The following is a 16808-nucleotide window of genomic DNA, read 5'->3' on the forward strand; positions in this document are numbered from 1 at the left end:
CAAGCAGCAGCCTTGAATGATGCAGAAGAACTAGCTCCTATCCTGTGCAAGGCTGGTGAAGGACAAATGCTGAGCAAATTAGGGTGCACTGCTCACAGTGGTGCCATCAGGGACCATATTCATTGCCTACAATTCCTACAGATTCCTATTCAGATCAGGTAAGGATTCTTATTCACGGCCTGGAGGTGTCCTATTTTATTTTAAACACAAAGGAAATCAGTGAGATTTACACAAGGTGTAAATGAGGATAGGGATTCCTTGGTACGATTATGCTAGTAATAAAACAGTAATTATATTGCATTCAGTTGCAAAATGAAATGACAGCTTGCTTCCTGCTTTTTCTCTATTCTATAATTAACAGATTTTCAATTACTACCTCATCAAGATCTTTTCCAAGTGAGATCACAAGGACAGCCAAACACAGGCACTCCCTGGCATTGTTCTGGCTCTGCTGTGAACCTATCTTCACCCAAAATGTCTCCTGGCAATAAATCTTGATGACAAAAGTTTAGGATAAAATTATTTTCTTGGATGTAATTTGTGCCTCTTCCTCTCACCAACCCCACTGGTGCAGCCTGCTCTTATTCTTCCAGTGATTTCACTGGATTAATGTGGATAAATGATATACATGCAAAATTTGTAATGGCCATATATTTTTTTAGGCAAATACTTTAAATTACAGCAAATGTTGCACATTTGCAGCCCATTTTCATGGCTTCTGGGGGCTGTCAGTATCTGGCTAACACTGCCTTTTTCTTACACTCTAAAACTACATTATTCTGCTACCTGTGATCTTTCCTTGAATATTTATATCATAAAGCTCTGCAAAGAAATTTGCTTTATGTGATGTGGTTAGGTAGTGCCCAGCACAAGTGAACTGAAAGTGGCTCACCATTAAGTAAGAAACAATACTGGCACTTGGATATATCATTGAGAAATTTCCAGAGATATTTGTTTTGTTTTCTCTTGCAGTTGGTTAAACCAACACTTCAACCCACTTCTTCCCCACATCTCATTTTTTTTGGTACATTTTGCTGCAGGCGCTTCTCATGGCTTCAGATAGATATTTTTGCAGCAACTTCATTAATAATTCAGAAATATTAAACTGACATTTTTAAGAACAACAACAAGAGTACTCAAGCATCCACGTACTGTTATTTTTCTCCCTCCGTAGGCCTTTAGGATTTTGACCTGTGGTGATGCCCCAGTGCTCCGGATGGCTAGCTGCGGCCTAGTTTCCTGAGAATGGCCATTGCAGGAGTCCAGCACGACGATGTCGTCCCCCTCTCGCGCGGCCACCCCGCAGTTGCAGGCCGTGGCGGAGCGGAGGCCTCCACAGTCCCACTGCCGAACATGCACTTCGAACGCCCGCGCCGTGCTCTGGCACAAAAGGAAGGTGCCGATTTTGTAATTATCGTAACGCCTAAACGACGACAAACAAAACCAGGATTTAGAGACCCGGCGCATCCACCTGGAGTGGCTGTCTGTGGCCCTCTGGCATCGTGGCTGGCTTGGAAGGAGGGGAAGATCCAGGTGCGGGGAAGCATTTCTCCAGCACCATGAGCAAGCTGTAGCTGTCACCATTATTAGCTGGGAGTGCAAAAGAATTCATGTGAAAACCTGGTCGCTGTCTGCGAGATGCTGCTATGGCAACGGGCATGGATAAAAAGGATAAACATTTGATAAAAGCAAACGGGAAGAAGTCCCTGCCTCCAGGCCTTAATAAATATGTTTTGGTTCTAACTGGATGCTTTACAGCATGGTATTCTTCAAAGCAAAATCAGTGCTCAGATAACCTCTTCTGTGACTAATCACCAACTTTTACAAGTCTGACTGTCGCTAGGCAAATATTTCATGTGAAAAACTGGGCTTCTACTGAAAACCCATTAAAACAAAGTTGGTTCCTCCCCAACAACTTCATAGTAAGCATAACTTCTGCTCTAAAAGCATTGTCAATCAGAGCACTGCTGTGTGTGGAACAATTTGGAACTTTCATTCTTCTCTGTACAAAAAACCCTTGCTCCATGTAAGGCCATGGGCAGAACAATTTTGGATGTGTTTCCCCTTTGCCAAGGCCAGATCCAAGTCCTCATGACCACAGAAAGTGCTAGTAGGTTTTCCAAACTAGGGACCTACAAAATCCTCCTCCTCTACTTGTTCAGGTCTTTCTCCTTACACCAGAGTAGATTTAATATTTATTTATTTATTTATTTATTTATTTATTTATTTATTTTTACTCTAGTTTATTGCCTGATGTATAAAGTTAAAGAAAACAGTAGCTGCATATTTTATATATGTTGCTGGAGATTTCTGCACACAAGCCAACAGCTAACATCTTTAAAAGCAGTGGATTCTTCTTCCTTTACAGGAACTGCATTTATTTTTAAACATGATTTTTAGGAAATTAATCATAACGGAAACTAAGCCATAAGCTTATAATAATAAGCATTATTGTTTTCTACAGTAAAAAAGAAAATGCAAAAAGGAACATACAAAAAAATAAAATCAACCACTAAACTAAGTAACAGGATTATTTTTAAGCAGTGTCATAAAAACGTTGATGTTTTTGCATCTGTTAATGTTTTCTATACAGACGAGAAAATAATTTGTTTCATTTTGGCTCAAGAACAAAGAAATTTTAATATGTATATATCTGCATTTTATTTCTCTCCAAAATAAAATCCACAGAAAAATATGTAGCTTAAAACACAGCAAGAATTTAAACTCCAACTGCTTTTCTCTGCAAGAAACCACATTTGACATCATACTTCATCTTAAAAAAACTTAGTGAAGTTGGCCATAAAACGATATGATTTTGAATGCTTTTGTCTCATCTTATTTTCTAATCAGGTACATAAATCCTAAGTGTGCTGTGCAGATGCTGCTGCTCAGACTGATTAGAACTAAGGACAACAGAAAAAAAAAGATAGTCTCTTACCATCAAGAACTAACTCTGTTTGGACCTCTACACAGGGAAGACTGAGGAGCCAGGAAATTTAATGAGAGTCACCTTCCACGGTTCCCTTCAACAGACCTTTCAACGGGAAGAGCCTAGCAGGAAAGGTGTTTAGAGAGGCTGATGGAACATAATGCCTCAAAATGGCTGTATCCAGACTAATCAGGTGTGTCTGGTAAATAAGACTGTATTAGCATACAGATATAAATATCATTCCAGCAATGGGAGTTTAATAAGCACTGCTTAATAAGCGTTGACAGTGGACTGAATCCAGCTCTCTTGGAAGTCACTTAGCGTCCTTCAATTAAGTCATGACATAGATTGCATGGCACATAACAAACCTGCAACGTGTCTAAATTGAAGCTTTCAGCTGCCTTTGAATTACACGAATGGGTAATTGAATGTAATCAGGTAAATTTTTGTGATGTTTATACAACTGTAATTGTGATAATGATTCTTTGGACAACATTTGAGAAATCAGATTGCAGCCTTGTGAAACTAAAAGCACAAAGGAATGTTACTGGAGCTCTTGCAAGAGGGAGCTCTGCATATTCTTTGTGAACAGACACTACATACTGTGTCAGAATTGCTCTCCATAATGAATTACCCCATTCTGCTTCCCTGTCTATGGCAACGGGTGTAGTGGATGTGAAGTATGTACACTCCCCATGTATGTATTTGGGTTGTTTTTCAAGGAGTGCATCAAATTCTTATCTCAACATGAAGTCATAGCTCAAGTTGTGCTCTAAATGTAAGAATTATAAAACACACCTAAGTCTTTTGTTATGACAATGAGATGCTATAGGAATCATTTCTCTTGTTTCATGACAAAAGAGGGACAGAAGGAAATAGAAAAACCCTCACTACCAGTAACATTAAAATAACTAATGCAATGCACTTAATATTTACCAAGCTACCTTTTTATTAATTTTTATAATTTACTAATTATTGTGACTGTTCCTAAAGTTTTTCCATCACAGTTTTGTCACCAAATCATTTATTTTTCTTGTGTCCCTCTGAGCTCCCTCTTTCCTTGCAAGTAAGAACTCTTTTATACTAGTTGTGACCCTAGAAAGAGGTGGGTGATGCTGAAGGATGTCCTCTGGTTTCAGAGTACTCATCACTAAGGAGCGGCTCTGTTATTCTCAAGGAGTAAAGCTGCTGGGTTATGTTCAGCAGCCAGTGGATGCTTGGGGATGTGTAAATTTCTACAGACTATCAAGAAAGAACAGCCCTCTGGGAAGGCTGCTCATGCCCAGGACTTAGTTGTGGGCTGCCGTGATGAATGCCATTAAAAACCAAACACAAGCATAAAGCTTTGCAAGCTAGGTAGGGATTTTGTCACTCTGCAGGAAATAGTGCCATTCCCCCTGTGATAATATTGATGGATGGATTGGTGTAAATTTTTGAGAAAGCTAAAAAAAAAAAAAAAAAGGTAAAATGGAAAATAACATGAATGATATATATAGTTAACCAATCAAGAAATATTTCCTTTTTTATATTTTGCCTTAAAAGGATATTCTCCACGTTTAGTTTTAAGCTAATACTTCATGTTTAAGAACCTACAATTTATGTCATGAAAAGCTTTTATATTTATAATGTGCCATAACTAATAATGACGGCTATACTTTTGCTTTACCAGGCTTTCACATTTGTTTAATTTAGAAGCTACTTTGCTATAAAAGGAAGAGCTCTCTCTGGATTTTAGCTACTATAATTAATGCTGTTTCACATCGATGCACCAATATACATAAACTGATTGTGCTTACACTGTAAAATACAACACATTCTTCTTTGATTTTCAGTCACTTCTTTTGGTCAAAAGACTAGAATGACTACAAGATAAATATTTCTACGGAAACATTAGCCAGAGGCATACGAAAGGGGAGTGCTATCATTAGAAGTGTGTTAGGTGCTTCAGTTATATAAGGAACAATGAGCTACTTCAGACATAATATGAGTTCAGTATGTCAAATTAAAAAAACATTGAAAATATATCTATAGAAGTTAAAAAATGAAGTATTATTGTGAAATCTCACAAAATAACTTACAATTCAGAAGTGACTATAGGAAAATTTTGCTGCCAAAAAGCACACCAATATCTTCCAGTCTTGTTTTTCATGCCATTTTTCATTTTTTCCACTTTAAAGCTACTAAAGAAACTATTAAAATCATTAAAAAAAAAGTTAAACTAAATTTTAATGAGCATTGTTTTTCATTTACGTTTTCTATTTTTGTGTCTGCTTTCATGCCTGTTTGTCTCCATTGTGTATTTTTTCTTCTTTTCACCGTTTTTAGTAGGAAAGTGAAAAAAGGTAAGCAAATCTAAGAAAGGTAGGAGTGTGTTTACGTGCATGCCTATTTGCATAGAAAACACTCCTACTGTTTTGCTCTTGGCAATGCTCCCCATCTTCAGACTTTCTCTTGCTTTCCTTATCACAGTTCTTTAGTCAGCCATCCCCAGGAATCCACGGAGAGAGGATGGAAAATGCACCACAGGGACAAATGACTACTACCTGTCCACAGCAGCTCTGCCTACAACATTTTGACCTTAGAGCCTTCTGTATCCTGGTAAGCTGACCTACAGGATTCTAGATAAAGTGGTGGAACAAATTGATTTCCTTGAGTTATATTGCTTAATGGATGCTCTGCTGTTGATCTCAGAGGTAGTTTTGGTAGTTTCTTTATTAAGCTTTGTTTGCTGCCATCTTTGTAGCCACGCAGAGATGGGAAAAGGGTGTTTTCAATGTTTCTTCTCTCCCCTGTGTACTGTTCTTACCTGACCTGTGTCTACTGATCACTTAGAGTTGATATAGCTCCTGATGCTGAAAAGCATCCATTCATCCTATTACCTATTGCTTCCTAGTCCCTAGGAGAAGTTTCTCTCTCTCTCTCTCTCTCTCTCTTTTTTTTTTTTTTTGGTCTTCCTTTGTTCCAGTGTTGATAATCTGCAGATTGGTCTGAAACATTTTTTTTATTGCGGAACTCTCATATGGCTTCTTGTGTCCACACTGTTTGTGCAATTATTCCATATTCACAGTACCAAATGCACCCCACATTTCAAATACAGTTTCCCACCACATACCCTTTCATGACATAGGGAAATGCCTCAATTCCATAACTGTGTCGATTTTTATCTATAGGCTGTAGGTTTGTATCAAGACACACACAGGTATTGCATTCCCCACTCCTTCTATACAGAGCTTTAAAATCATTTGCTAATATGTTAACATTTTTTTGGATAGGCAGACAGAGAAGTTGCTTAACTGACATCTAATAGTGTAGCATAATCATTACAATAATTGAAAGAGAAATTATTTACAATAATAAATGGGAATATAAGTAGGAGTAATGGGACTGTGAAATGATGGGTAAGAAACTTGGCTGAATATCAAATGATATATCTTAGTGAAATAACCTGGTTATTGAGATGGCAAAAGCCCCATCACTTGGCTCATTTAAAGCTATACTGGACAGAGCAGTAATGAATGCCCACAGTGAAGAAATGTGAGGTTATCAAGGGGCCAGGTATTCCTGGGACTTTTCTGTTTCAGAGTTGTGTGACTCTGAGGCAGGGTGCCACAGAAGGACAGGCATTTCCAAACTGCTTGTGCTTAAATGGAATTATAAATTGCTTAGAATTAGAAGTATTTCCATGTGCTGTAAGTAACAGGGCTCCAAAATGAGTTACTGAAATAAAATTTCTTTGTTTTATTTTAGACCTTTTTCCCATGGAAGCTATGTAAAATTGTTCCACACGGCTGATAGTATTCCCGCATTCCAAAAAGCCATTCTCAGTAATTTATGACTTCCTAAATACAACAAACTGTCAGGTCCCTGTCCAGCCTTGGCCCTAAATCAGAACAGAATATTTTAAAACATAAATGTACAAAGAGTTTTTAAATAATATTCTAATCTCATGTAATATACAGAGTTGAAATAATGGTGAATACCAAGAGGCACATAAATGTCTGTGTACCACTTGTTGTTCTTCCCCATCTTCTTTATATTGAGAAACCAAACTTGCATGAAATAAGTGCTTGAACACATTGGAGATGGCATATGGCAAAAGGAGGAGGGAAACTAGAAAGTCCCAGGTGTGCAGAGCTAATCTCCTAGCTCAGACTACCCAGTTTAGGCAACATCTTTATTTGAGGCAGATGTGTAGTCTTTAACAGAGCCACTGCCTTTCTCACTCCTATTTCATCGAGAGATTTCTGCAGCTTTGACGTCATTTCAGAGTTCATGTTCTGACAAATATGTGCTGCTGCCTCCAGAGCATGCTGGATTGAAATTGGGACATTAGGATATCGAAATTAGAATATCACGCCTGCCGAGCCCCTGTGGACGCTATGCTCATAAAGTCATTATCTGTGCCATTAGGAGGTTAACGGTGGAATGACAAAACTGGAATGTGATCTGAAATATTAGTAACTTTACTTCAAACATGCCAGATGTAAACTTTAAAAACTTTGTTATGTTTCATAGCTAGGGTAGAGTGCAAGTTTTCAAACACAAAGATACTGCGTTTGGCTCACTAAGTTTTTAAGCAACTTATGTAGGAAGACATCTGGACAATATAGAAGGATGAACAACTTAGTTTTGCAATATTTTTGCATACTTTCCCTGACATTTGCCACTCATAATTTCTAGACTTCTTTTGCCTGAGCCCGCAGAACCATTTTTATCATGTTTTGGTTGTGATTATGACTGTCAGCTCCATGCAGAGATATAGCCATGAGTAAACCAGACCTGGAAGTAGATAGGAGAATGCAAGAGCATATTTGGGCTGGATGAATTTGTGTCAGGTATTACTAAACTGTCAGGAACAACAAGGGCTATTTGTACAAGATGTGCTTATACAGGGACAGGGTGGCTCACCTGGGTGGAACTGGGGAGTCTCTTAACACCATGCCACATGACACAGAAACTCTCTCAAAGTCATTAATGATGGTTTTGTTTGAAGAACATTTTGGAGTCTGACCTTGAGCTTGTAATAATAATTCACTCTCAAAACCATTGCAGATTCAAAATTAATCCTTTTCCAGTCCTTTTGTTAAACGGAATATAAACAGTTGGAAGGAAAACATGTATGTTACTGAGACACTACATTAATCATTATAAGCAAACTAGTACAATGCTTTTTTTGGTATTCTAATGTAAAGGCAAATGCATGCTATATCCAGAAACTGAAAACTGCAGTAATCGAGCCAAATTATTTCAAAGTAGAATACTCACCATCCATCAAATGTGATAATGTGTGGATCAGTGAAAGAGTAGCAGTTCCCTGTTGGGAGGTCTCGAACTGTGACCTAGTTAAAATGAAATGCGTAATGAATACAGTCTACACAGCAGTTTTTCTTCATTACCGCTCCTCACAAAACATTAGGGGCAGGATTCATGTGTCAAGTACAAACTAAAGTCTGACTTCTAAAACATAACTGTGGATGGGTACAAAATAGGCTTCGCTTTCAAACAACTGAGTTTAATCCCATGCAATATGGGAGTTCAAAGTGCTCCTATTCTACCTGATGTAATGCACTGTCTAGCTGGTAAAAAGCAAACCTTTTGTATTAAACTTCTTTGCTAAGAAGTAGATCATTCACTGAAATTATCAAGAGAGTAGAGTGCTCATTAAATTGTACTAATTTTAATGCCTTAAGGATTGTATAAGGTATGCTGTAATTAAGTAGCATTAGCATATTTTAGCAGTAGTCACTGTCTGTCCCCTAGCTTGACCTTAAATTTCCTGATACAGCATATGAATGTCTGATTTGTAAATTTTATGTGAACATTATCAATTGGGTACTGGTGACAAGGACACAAATTAAGCTGGTGGAGCTGTCTGCTTTTGGCACATGAATGAAAGAGGAAAGGATTTACTAGAGCAACAAGGATCATCAGCTTCGGCTCTTGGTTACTTGGAAATAAACCAGGTCACAGACAAGGTCTAAGAGTCCTGGTGACCTGCAAGGAGCAGATATACCTATGAAAGCCAGAAGTCAGGAAACTCCCTTGGAAGTTGCAAGACCTGAATCTCAGGCCCTGCTGGGCCTGTACTTCCTCTGCCTCTCAAGATGGCTCCTTGTCATGGCTGTGTACTCTGCTATCCAACCCTCAGAAATGCAAGACTGGGGTGTGCAGCGATTTGCAATACAAAGGGCTCCCAGTCACACTGGTGGGCATGATGAAGTATTATGATTTTCCCATATCCAGCCTGCCGGGCTGATTTCTTGGCCAGGGCTGTTCATTCCTTGCGTGCTCTTTGCCCATGAGAAATCCAAAGGTGCAATTCAGTTAGTTCTGCCACCATCTGCAGAGCAGGGAAGAAGAATGGCCAGTATATCCTTGTGCAGTCTTTCAGCGACAAAGTAGAATTTAGCTTTTAGGAACAGTGGAGAAATTAAATAAATGAATAAGAGGGTGAAGATAGAACCACAGTACTTGATAAAATTCCTCACCTGAGGCAATAAATCATCTGTATTTCAAAATGTCCCTCAACCATCACACAGAGACATTGCTTAGACACCCACAGGTGTTTGGCATCCCAGACTATTAAAGTGATTGTCTGGAGGAATGAAGAACTTAACACCTCTTTGAACACCTTTTTGATCTGAGGTCAATTGTATCATTTGTGTTTACCAGAGTGATGTAAAGAAGTATCTCCAAATTTTCTAATTTTCTCCATGGCCACAACCTTTTCTGCTCTGCTGTTTTCTTGCATGGTGCTGGCAAAGGATGCAAGTCTCAGTTATAGGCAGCCCTAGTGTGCTGAAGAAATCAATTTTTTCAGGTGTCTGAATTTGTCAGAATGTTCTGCCCACCATTTCTGTTCAATTTTCAGATAAATCAAAAATATTTGAGCAAGTCTGAAGGACTATAGACTATGTGGATTTTAATATACGGATTTCTCCTGTTGCAGGAGCAGTTTTACATTAATGCCTCTAATTAACTGCAAAGCAGCAATGGGGAAATAGGGGGGAATAGAAGGTAATGTCTATTATGTTTTCATAGATCAAGTTTTAACTGAGATAGATGGAATTTATTATTAAAATTGATTAATTCCATTTCATATTTGCTACATTTTCATACTTTAATGGAAGCATTCATAGCTTCCAAGAAAAAAATATGGGTATGAGTGTGCACTACATTGAATTGTCTGCAATTTCTGATTTAAGAATCTTAAAAAGTGTAAGGGAAGCCTGTGCTGGAGAAGAAAGGAAATAAGCACATGCTAGACGTTTTACATTTGAAGACAAAAATTCTTTTGGTCCAATTTAATCTTATCCTACCATGAGTAAATCCATCAGAATCAGGACAGTGAACTTACAGATTTATCTGGGAGCTTGTTTTCAGTTATTTTAAATGCTCCAGCTTGGATGTTCCAACTGCTCTGAGAGTTTTAGCTGAGTCAAATCTGTCTTCTTGCTTATTCCCCCAGGTGGTGGGATTTTGGCTTTCAGACTTCCCAGCTGAAGCTCTAAACCAGTTCCACAGCCAGCAGGCCAGCTCCTGCCCACCATACTGCCTTGGCCAGGCTTCCTGCGTGGACAGTGTGGCTAGCCTCCCTGATTGATTCCCATTATCTTTACTTTGGATGCTCTGTACTGCGATAAATGAAGAGACTGTTGTTGTCAGAGGTGTCCTAGAGATTCCTGGAACAGTCACATATTGAACACGGTGATGCTGAACCTTCCTTTCTCATTACCAAGATACAGCCTTTCCTCTGCTTTTGTCCAAACCGCTGGCTGGTTACACATATAATCCATCTGTTGGCCTTACTGACGGTCTAATTAGAATGAAACCTAAATCTGTTAAAGCAAAAAGCTTCACTTGTTAGTTTTCAGAGAGCGTGTTTTAGGTTACTGTGGGAACAGTGGTCCACAGGTTTTTATATGGTTAAGGTTTTTCATTGCCTCATTTTCTCCGATGCTATTCTTCCCATTTAAATTTGTCACATTTTCCATTTTAGGACCTAACCTTCACATCCTTTGCTGTGTGAGCCTTCCAAAGCGAATCTCTCCATCCGACTGGCTCAGCTCTGATGCGGCTGATGCGGTTCCCATCCTGAGCGAAGTCTGTCACGGCTGTCACCGTCAGCGTGGCTGCTGCACAGCTGCCCTTGGAGCAGGGCGCTGGCACCAGGTCCACCTGGCATGACGAAAGGGCGATGTCTGGGGGCCCTGGTAATTGCCTGTCTAAAATGAACAGGAACACTGAGTCTGACAAGAGATACCCAAACAGTCATCGATCCCATCCAACACAAATACTTTACATTCCAGGACACATATGTGTTGAATTCAGAGAGGTTTTGCATGAAGATGGTTGCAACTGACTCAATCTGGCATCCTTTAGCACATTTTACTTTTTTTTTTTTTTTTTTTTTTTTTTTTCCCCTGCAGTAGACAGCTTACTGAAACTCATTGGTGCTTTTCTGTCCACAGGTGTTAATATTTCTGGAATGACAGTCTTATCTTTATGGGTCCATGCCCAGGAAATGAAGATGAGTTGTTTTTGTGACAAAGAAAGAGATGAAACTGTGTTTCTGGAAAACATTTATCTTTCACTAGCTTTATTATAACAAGGTATCTGCTGGGAGTTATTTAATTTAAAGCACAGAGAATTTTTGATCTGGAAAGGGAATGTTCTCCAGTCAGTTTTTAGTGAACTTTGGATCCATCATGGGAAGATAAATGCAGCAGATTTGGAGAGCTTTCTCTGTTACTTTCTTTTGGTTATACTGTGATACTGTGCTTTACTTTCCAAACTGTAAAATAATGGGGTTGTGAGGATAAATTCATAGAATCATAGAATCATAGAATATCCTGAGTTGGAAGGGACCCATAAGGATCATCAGGTCCAACTCCTGGCACCACACAGGTCTACTCAAAAGTTTAGACCATATGACTAAGTGCACAGTCCAATCGCTTCTTAAATTCAGACAGGCTTGGTGCAGTGACTACTTCACTGGGGAGCCTGTTCCAGTGTGCAACCACCCTCTCGGTGAAGAACCTCTTCCTGATGTCCAGCCTAAACTTCCCCTGCCTCAGCTTAACACTGTTCCTGCGAGTCCTATCACTGGTGATAACGGAGAATAGGTCACCTGCCTCTCCACTCCCCCTCACAAGGAAATTCACTAAAAGATTGTGGAAAAGTAACAAGTTAATGGTGATACTGACTATGTAGGTATCTGTGATGGGTAGGGAAGTTAAGGATGGTGAATAAAATCAGTATGGCAATGGCAACCCAAGTTATTCATGCAGCTTTGCACATCATATATTTCCAAAAGAAACCTTTTCTAGTAGGGCTAGTAGTGTCCATTTCCCTTGAGGATTAACCCTGCATGCTCAAATCCCAGGTAAAGGACAAACCAAACTGCTTGATTTCTCTTACATTGACACTTATTATCATTTTTTATTTATGAACAGTGAATAATGATAGCATATGGTTGTGATACAGCTGGTCTGCATTTCAAATAGTGTCTATCTGCTCCTCAGGAGCAGACCAACCCTTCGTGAGTCCTTTGTTAGGTAAAGAATGAAATCATGGCCCTACCAGCCCATCAGAATCCTGCTGCTGATTTCAGGACTGCCGGCATTTGTGCTGAGTGTTTAGCTTTCTGTCCCAGACCAATAATTATCAGCTGATAAGAACAGTGTTATAGAAATGATGGCAATAGAATTAATCAGATATGAAAATAAGTGATTTCCATATCATTTTTCCCATTTGTAGAATTGCTTAATAATTTATAGTAGATGACATTCAGGTATTTTACAATGGTATTTCTAATGCAATCACATAATCAACATTTTATTCCTTATGGAAAAGACTCATAAAATGTAATTGAAATTAACCCTGTAGAGTTCTCTAAGAATGAAACTAAAAACCTACAAATGTTAATAGCACATCATCACTCATTCCAAATCCTTAAAGGATGCCTTACATCTTACAGAAAAGTCCTGGTTTATTTTCAAGGTTTTTGATTCAATTAAATTGGAGGCTTCCATGAAGAATAGTTATTGCTATTACAGTCCCACAAGCTCTGCTCACAACCCAGAACAAAAGTTTAAAATCAAAGAAAATCATCTTGTCAAAATAGCAATGATAAACTTAACAGAAGCCGAACTCCAGTGGCTTTGCTGTGTCTTGGCATTCATTATGATATTGTCTGAACTTAGAGAGATATTTCTGCGCTTGTAATTAGCTTTCTTATCACTTATTCCCTACATAATTAACACAACAGTGTTGTCAGATGGACTCAGTCAGACAAGGAGCTTGTTGGTTAATTTGCTCGGTATAAACGAATCTCAGCTAAAATTGTTTTCATTTTCAATTTATAGCACTGTGGCTGACACTGTGTTTTTCAGAAGCCCACAGCATTCCTTCAGATAAAAAAATGGACCCTACTGACAATAAAGGCTGGAAACAAACCTATGGTTGTACAAACACCCAGCAGTAGGTACTCAACCTTAAGTACATATAGATATCTCAATTGATCAATACTAGTTGAACTGCCATCCAAGGAAACAGCCTCAGGGTGGAGTAATCAAAGGTTAGAGTTGGTTATTAGTTTAAGCTACAGAAATGTGTTGATTAAAACTGCCTCTTTAACAGCAAACTACTTCAAAGATTAGTTAATTGGTCAAGTTTTGACTCCATCCTGGCAAATCTTGCCACCAACACATCATGCCCATTGACAAAATGAAAATAAATCTGCTTCTACAGATCTTGCCTCATCTTTTTCTTCCAGTAAAATGCATGTTGTGGGACTGGAGAAGACCATAGCGAGGGGTCAGCCTCAGTCCAATCTATCAAACTCAAAAATTACCTTGATAGTTTATATGACTAATTCTCATTTGATCCCTGTCAGCTGTAGGTTTGCAGGTTGCTTGGAGGTTTCGGGGATATTCCACCACACACAAGCCTGCATTCTTAGCTACCTCAATATCTAAGAAAATCTGTTCCCATGAGCTCAGCAAATGTTTGCCTGATGGACTAGCAGAGACTGTAAGCCAAGAGCAATATGTAGAAGGGAGCAGCACTGAGCCATGAAGAAATGCAAAGTACTCCATGTATGACAGCCAACACAGCTGCTGGAACCATAAGGTGCCGTTCAGTTTAAGATCATTGCGTTATGATATCATTTGAATGATTTTTTTTGTTTTGTTTTGTCTGTACACTTGGCTGAGGATGGGGAGAGAAAGGAGAGGAATTCAGAAAGGGAAAAATATCAGGAACTATCTGGGCTTTGGCAACTTTTTTTTTTTTAATATTATTTTTATTTGAACTGTCTTTTTGTGCTTTAATCCTATCTATAAACATTTTTCTCACTGAATCACCTATGGAAGAAAAATAAATCTCTTGTTAGAAAAATGGTTGGATGTTTTATTTATTGTAAATGGTAAGTAAAAATCCATATAGGTCCCTTGGTTAAGCATGATATTCCACCAGATTAACCTGGGAAAACATACACTGTTTAAAAGAGCAAGAGGATTTTCTAAGTGACATTGTCAATATTTCCAAGTTAAAAAAATAACTTTAGAAAGAGAATAATAAATAATCATAATAATGTTTTTTTTTTTTTCTTCTTTATTAAGACAATAACTGTAAGACAGAAAAGAAAGAAAAAAGGCTTTGATACACATTTACTGAATAATCAATACGCAGGTGAGTTTCTTATTGATAATTGATAAAATTATTCTAGCTAAGGCCATTTCTGCTACAAAAAATTATAAATAGAACATTATGCTCCTGGATTTTTTTTTAAAAAAAGGTCTTCTGCTCATAGTTATTTCCCCCCATAAATATTCATGGACTGTTGTTCAGGTTAAGACAGCTATTAAGACAGCTCAGATATTTTTTGGTGTCAAATACCTGAGTGATATCATCATCTATTTTATTTTGCAAATCAATATATGGCTTAGTTTGTTGAGCTTATAGGCTCTGCCCTCTTTAGTTATTTAAGTCTTATAATTTCATCTAGAATTCATTGTAATGGAATTGCAGGAAAAATTAATCACATTGATTTGATGCCAATATGTAAAACTCACCCAAATCCTCAGTATTTAGCTGTAATGTGATTTTACAGGAATCATCATGCCCAGAACAGGTAATGGGCACAGTGCTCAGAATGGTCAAAACATGTTCCTTGCCATCTTCTGCAATTTGTAACGATTCTGGTAAAAACTGGAAATAAAAAAATAACTTTTACATCATTTTGATAGATTAATAAGGCAATACTGATATTTTTGACATTTTGAGTGTTTTTAATGAATTATGAATCAATATAATTGCTTGTAAAATAATAATAATCTTCATAATAATAACTTCATAGAAATCATCTGCAACTTTCCAAAGGTAATTTTTTGTTAAAATATTGTAACGCTCTTCGTAATTAAAAAAAATAATAAAATAATGTTTGCAGTTGTCATAGATAGTGTCTAATTAATTCTCATCTCCTCATCTAAAAATAGGTTATTATTAAGCCTGAAAATAGTATGCCACCATAGAATTTGTTCATTTTTAATATCCCTGGTTAAAAGGAGCTCCCATTCCAATGCACTGAGAGAAATACCGGTAGTATTTATAACCTAAAGTACGGCATTACCTCATGATCGTGGACTCTATATTTGTACTCTGCCCCAGGTGCAAAGCTAGTGCAATTTTCACCCGATTCCTCTTCCCTGCTATGGCATGAAGAAGGATTTCTCTATACATAATATATTGCAGCTTCAGTGCATGAGGGAGAGGAGCTGGGGCTGGGCGGTTTCTGCATGGCTGTTCTCTTGGGGCAAGAGCAGAAACAGCACCCAGGGCCAGTAAGAAATGGGAATTTCCATTCCCTGGGAAATTTGGACATTGATAAAAAAACCTGTAACTGTTCTTCCAATGACACAGAACAGGCTTCCATTTTTTTTTTTCAAAGCCCATTCTTGTAGGCATGAAAATTAGATGCTTAGAAGATCTCAAATTCTCCTGGATGACAGTCACATCCTTGGGTAGGATTAGACCCAGGCTTTGCACTCAGTGTGACTTACCCTCAGCAACTTGATTTTTGTAGGGCATGACCATAAGGAGGAGATGGATAAAAATTCATACCTGTTTTCATTTTGTTCTGGTTTAGTTAGAAAAAAAATCTGCATCTTTGTATGTGTGGCTTCCATTTATACATAACCACCAGAGTACTTTGGGGCGTATTTACTGGCAGATGTAGTTTTGCACATTCTTTATGCTGCATTAGTGTCAACACCTGCACACTCTGCTGATGGGTGCTTTAGGGCATTTTGCAAACAGACTGAAAGCCATATAATTTATTAAGCCATTTTCACAAAGTGAGCATAAAAGCAGTGCCGGTTATGATGATCAAGGCCTATGTGTCTGTGCCTTGTTTGTCAGAGCGTGTCAGATAATATATAAATATTCCCCAAGGAGACGCTGGAGAAGTCAGGAAATCAGGGCCACCGGCGTTACCTTAATCCCGGCGTAGAAACCTTTGCTCTCCTCAGGCAATGATTGTTGCTCAGGAGTGTCCCTTGCAAACGCAGTGACAGTGCAAAAGACCTGCAGTAAATAAACAGTGTGTGCTATAGCTTTTCTTGAACAAAACCCAAATAATTATACATCTTCTTGTTCCTCTGGGTTGCTGAGCTTTTTTTTTTTTTTTTTTTTTTTTTTTTTTTTTTTTTTAACAAACAAACAAAAAACATTGAAACATATTTGGGGGGGCAAGGTATTAAGAATGTTTATGCATAAACCTTGAGATCTGAAAGAATTTTTGATGCAAAGAAACATGGCTTCTGTCTAAACAATTAATAACACTGAATGCTTACAGTGCATTTTCTTTTTTATTCTT

General features: G+C 38.1%; 1 protein-coding gene across 1 annotated transcript in view; it reads right to left on the bottom strand.

Annotated features, from left to right (window-relative positions):
* LOC121072201 (von Willebrand factor D and EGF domain-containing protein-like) overlaps positions 1-16808 on the bottom strand; it is a 177984-nt gene that overhangs the window by 103588 nt on the left and 57588 nt on the right. The window contains exons 5-9 of the mRNA XM_040561583.1: positions 16427-16516; positions 15007-15142; positions 10937-11154; positions 8195-8268; positions 1153-1423 (exon numbers count right to left, since the gene is read on the bottom strand). Of these exons, the coding sequence (XP_040417517.1) occupies positions 1153-1423; positions 8195-8268; positions 10937-11154; positions 15007-15142; positions 16427-16516 (789 nt within the window). The remainder of the gene's footprint in view (positions 1-1152; positions 1424-8194; positions 8269-10936; positions 11155-15006; positions 15143-16426; positions 16517-16808) is intronic.

The sequence above is a fragment of the Cygnus olor genome, chromosome 6, assembly GCF_009769625.2.
Source record: "Cygnus olor isolate bCygOlo1 chromosome 6, bCygOlo1.pri.v2, whole genome shotgun sequence".
Classification (NCBI taxonomy): Eukaryota; Metazoa; Chordata; class Aves; order Anseriformes; family Anatidae; genus Cygnus; species Cygnus olor.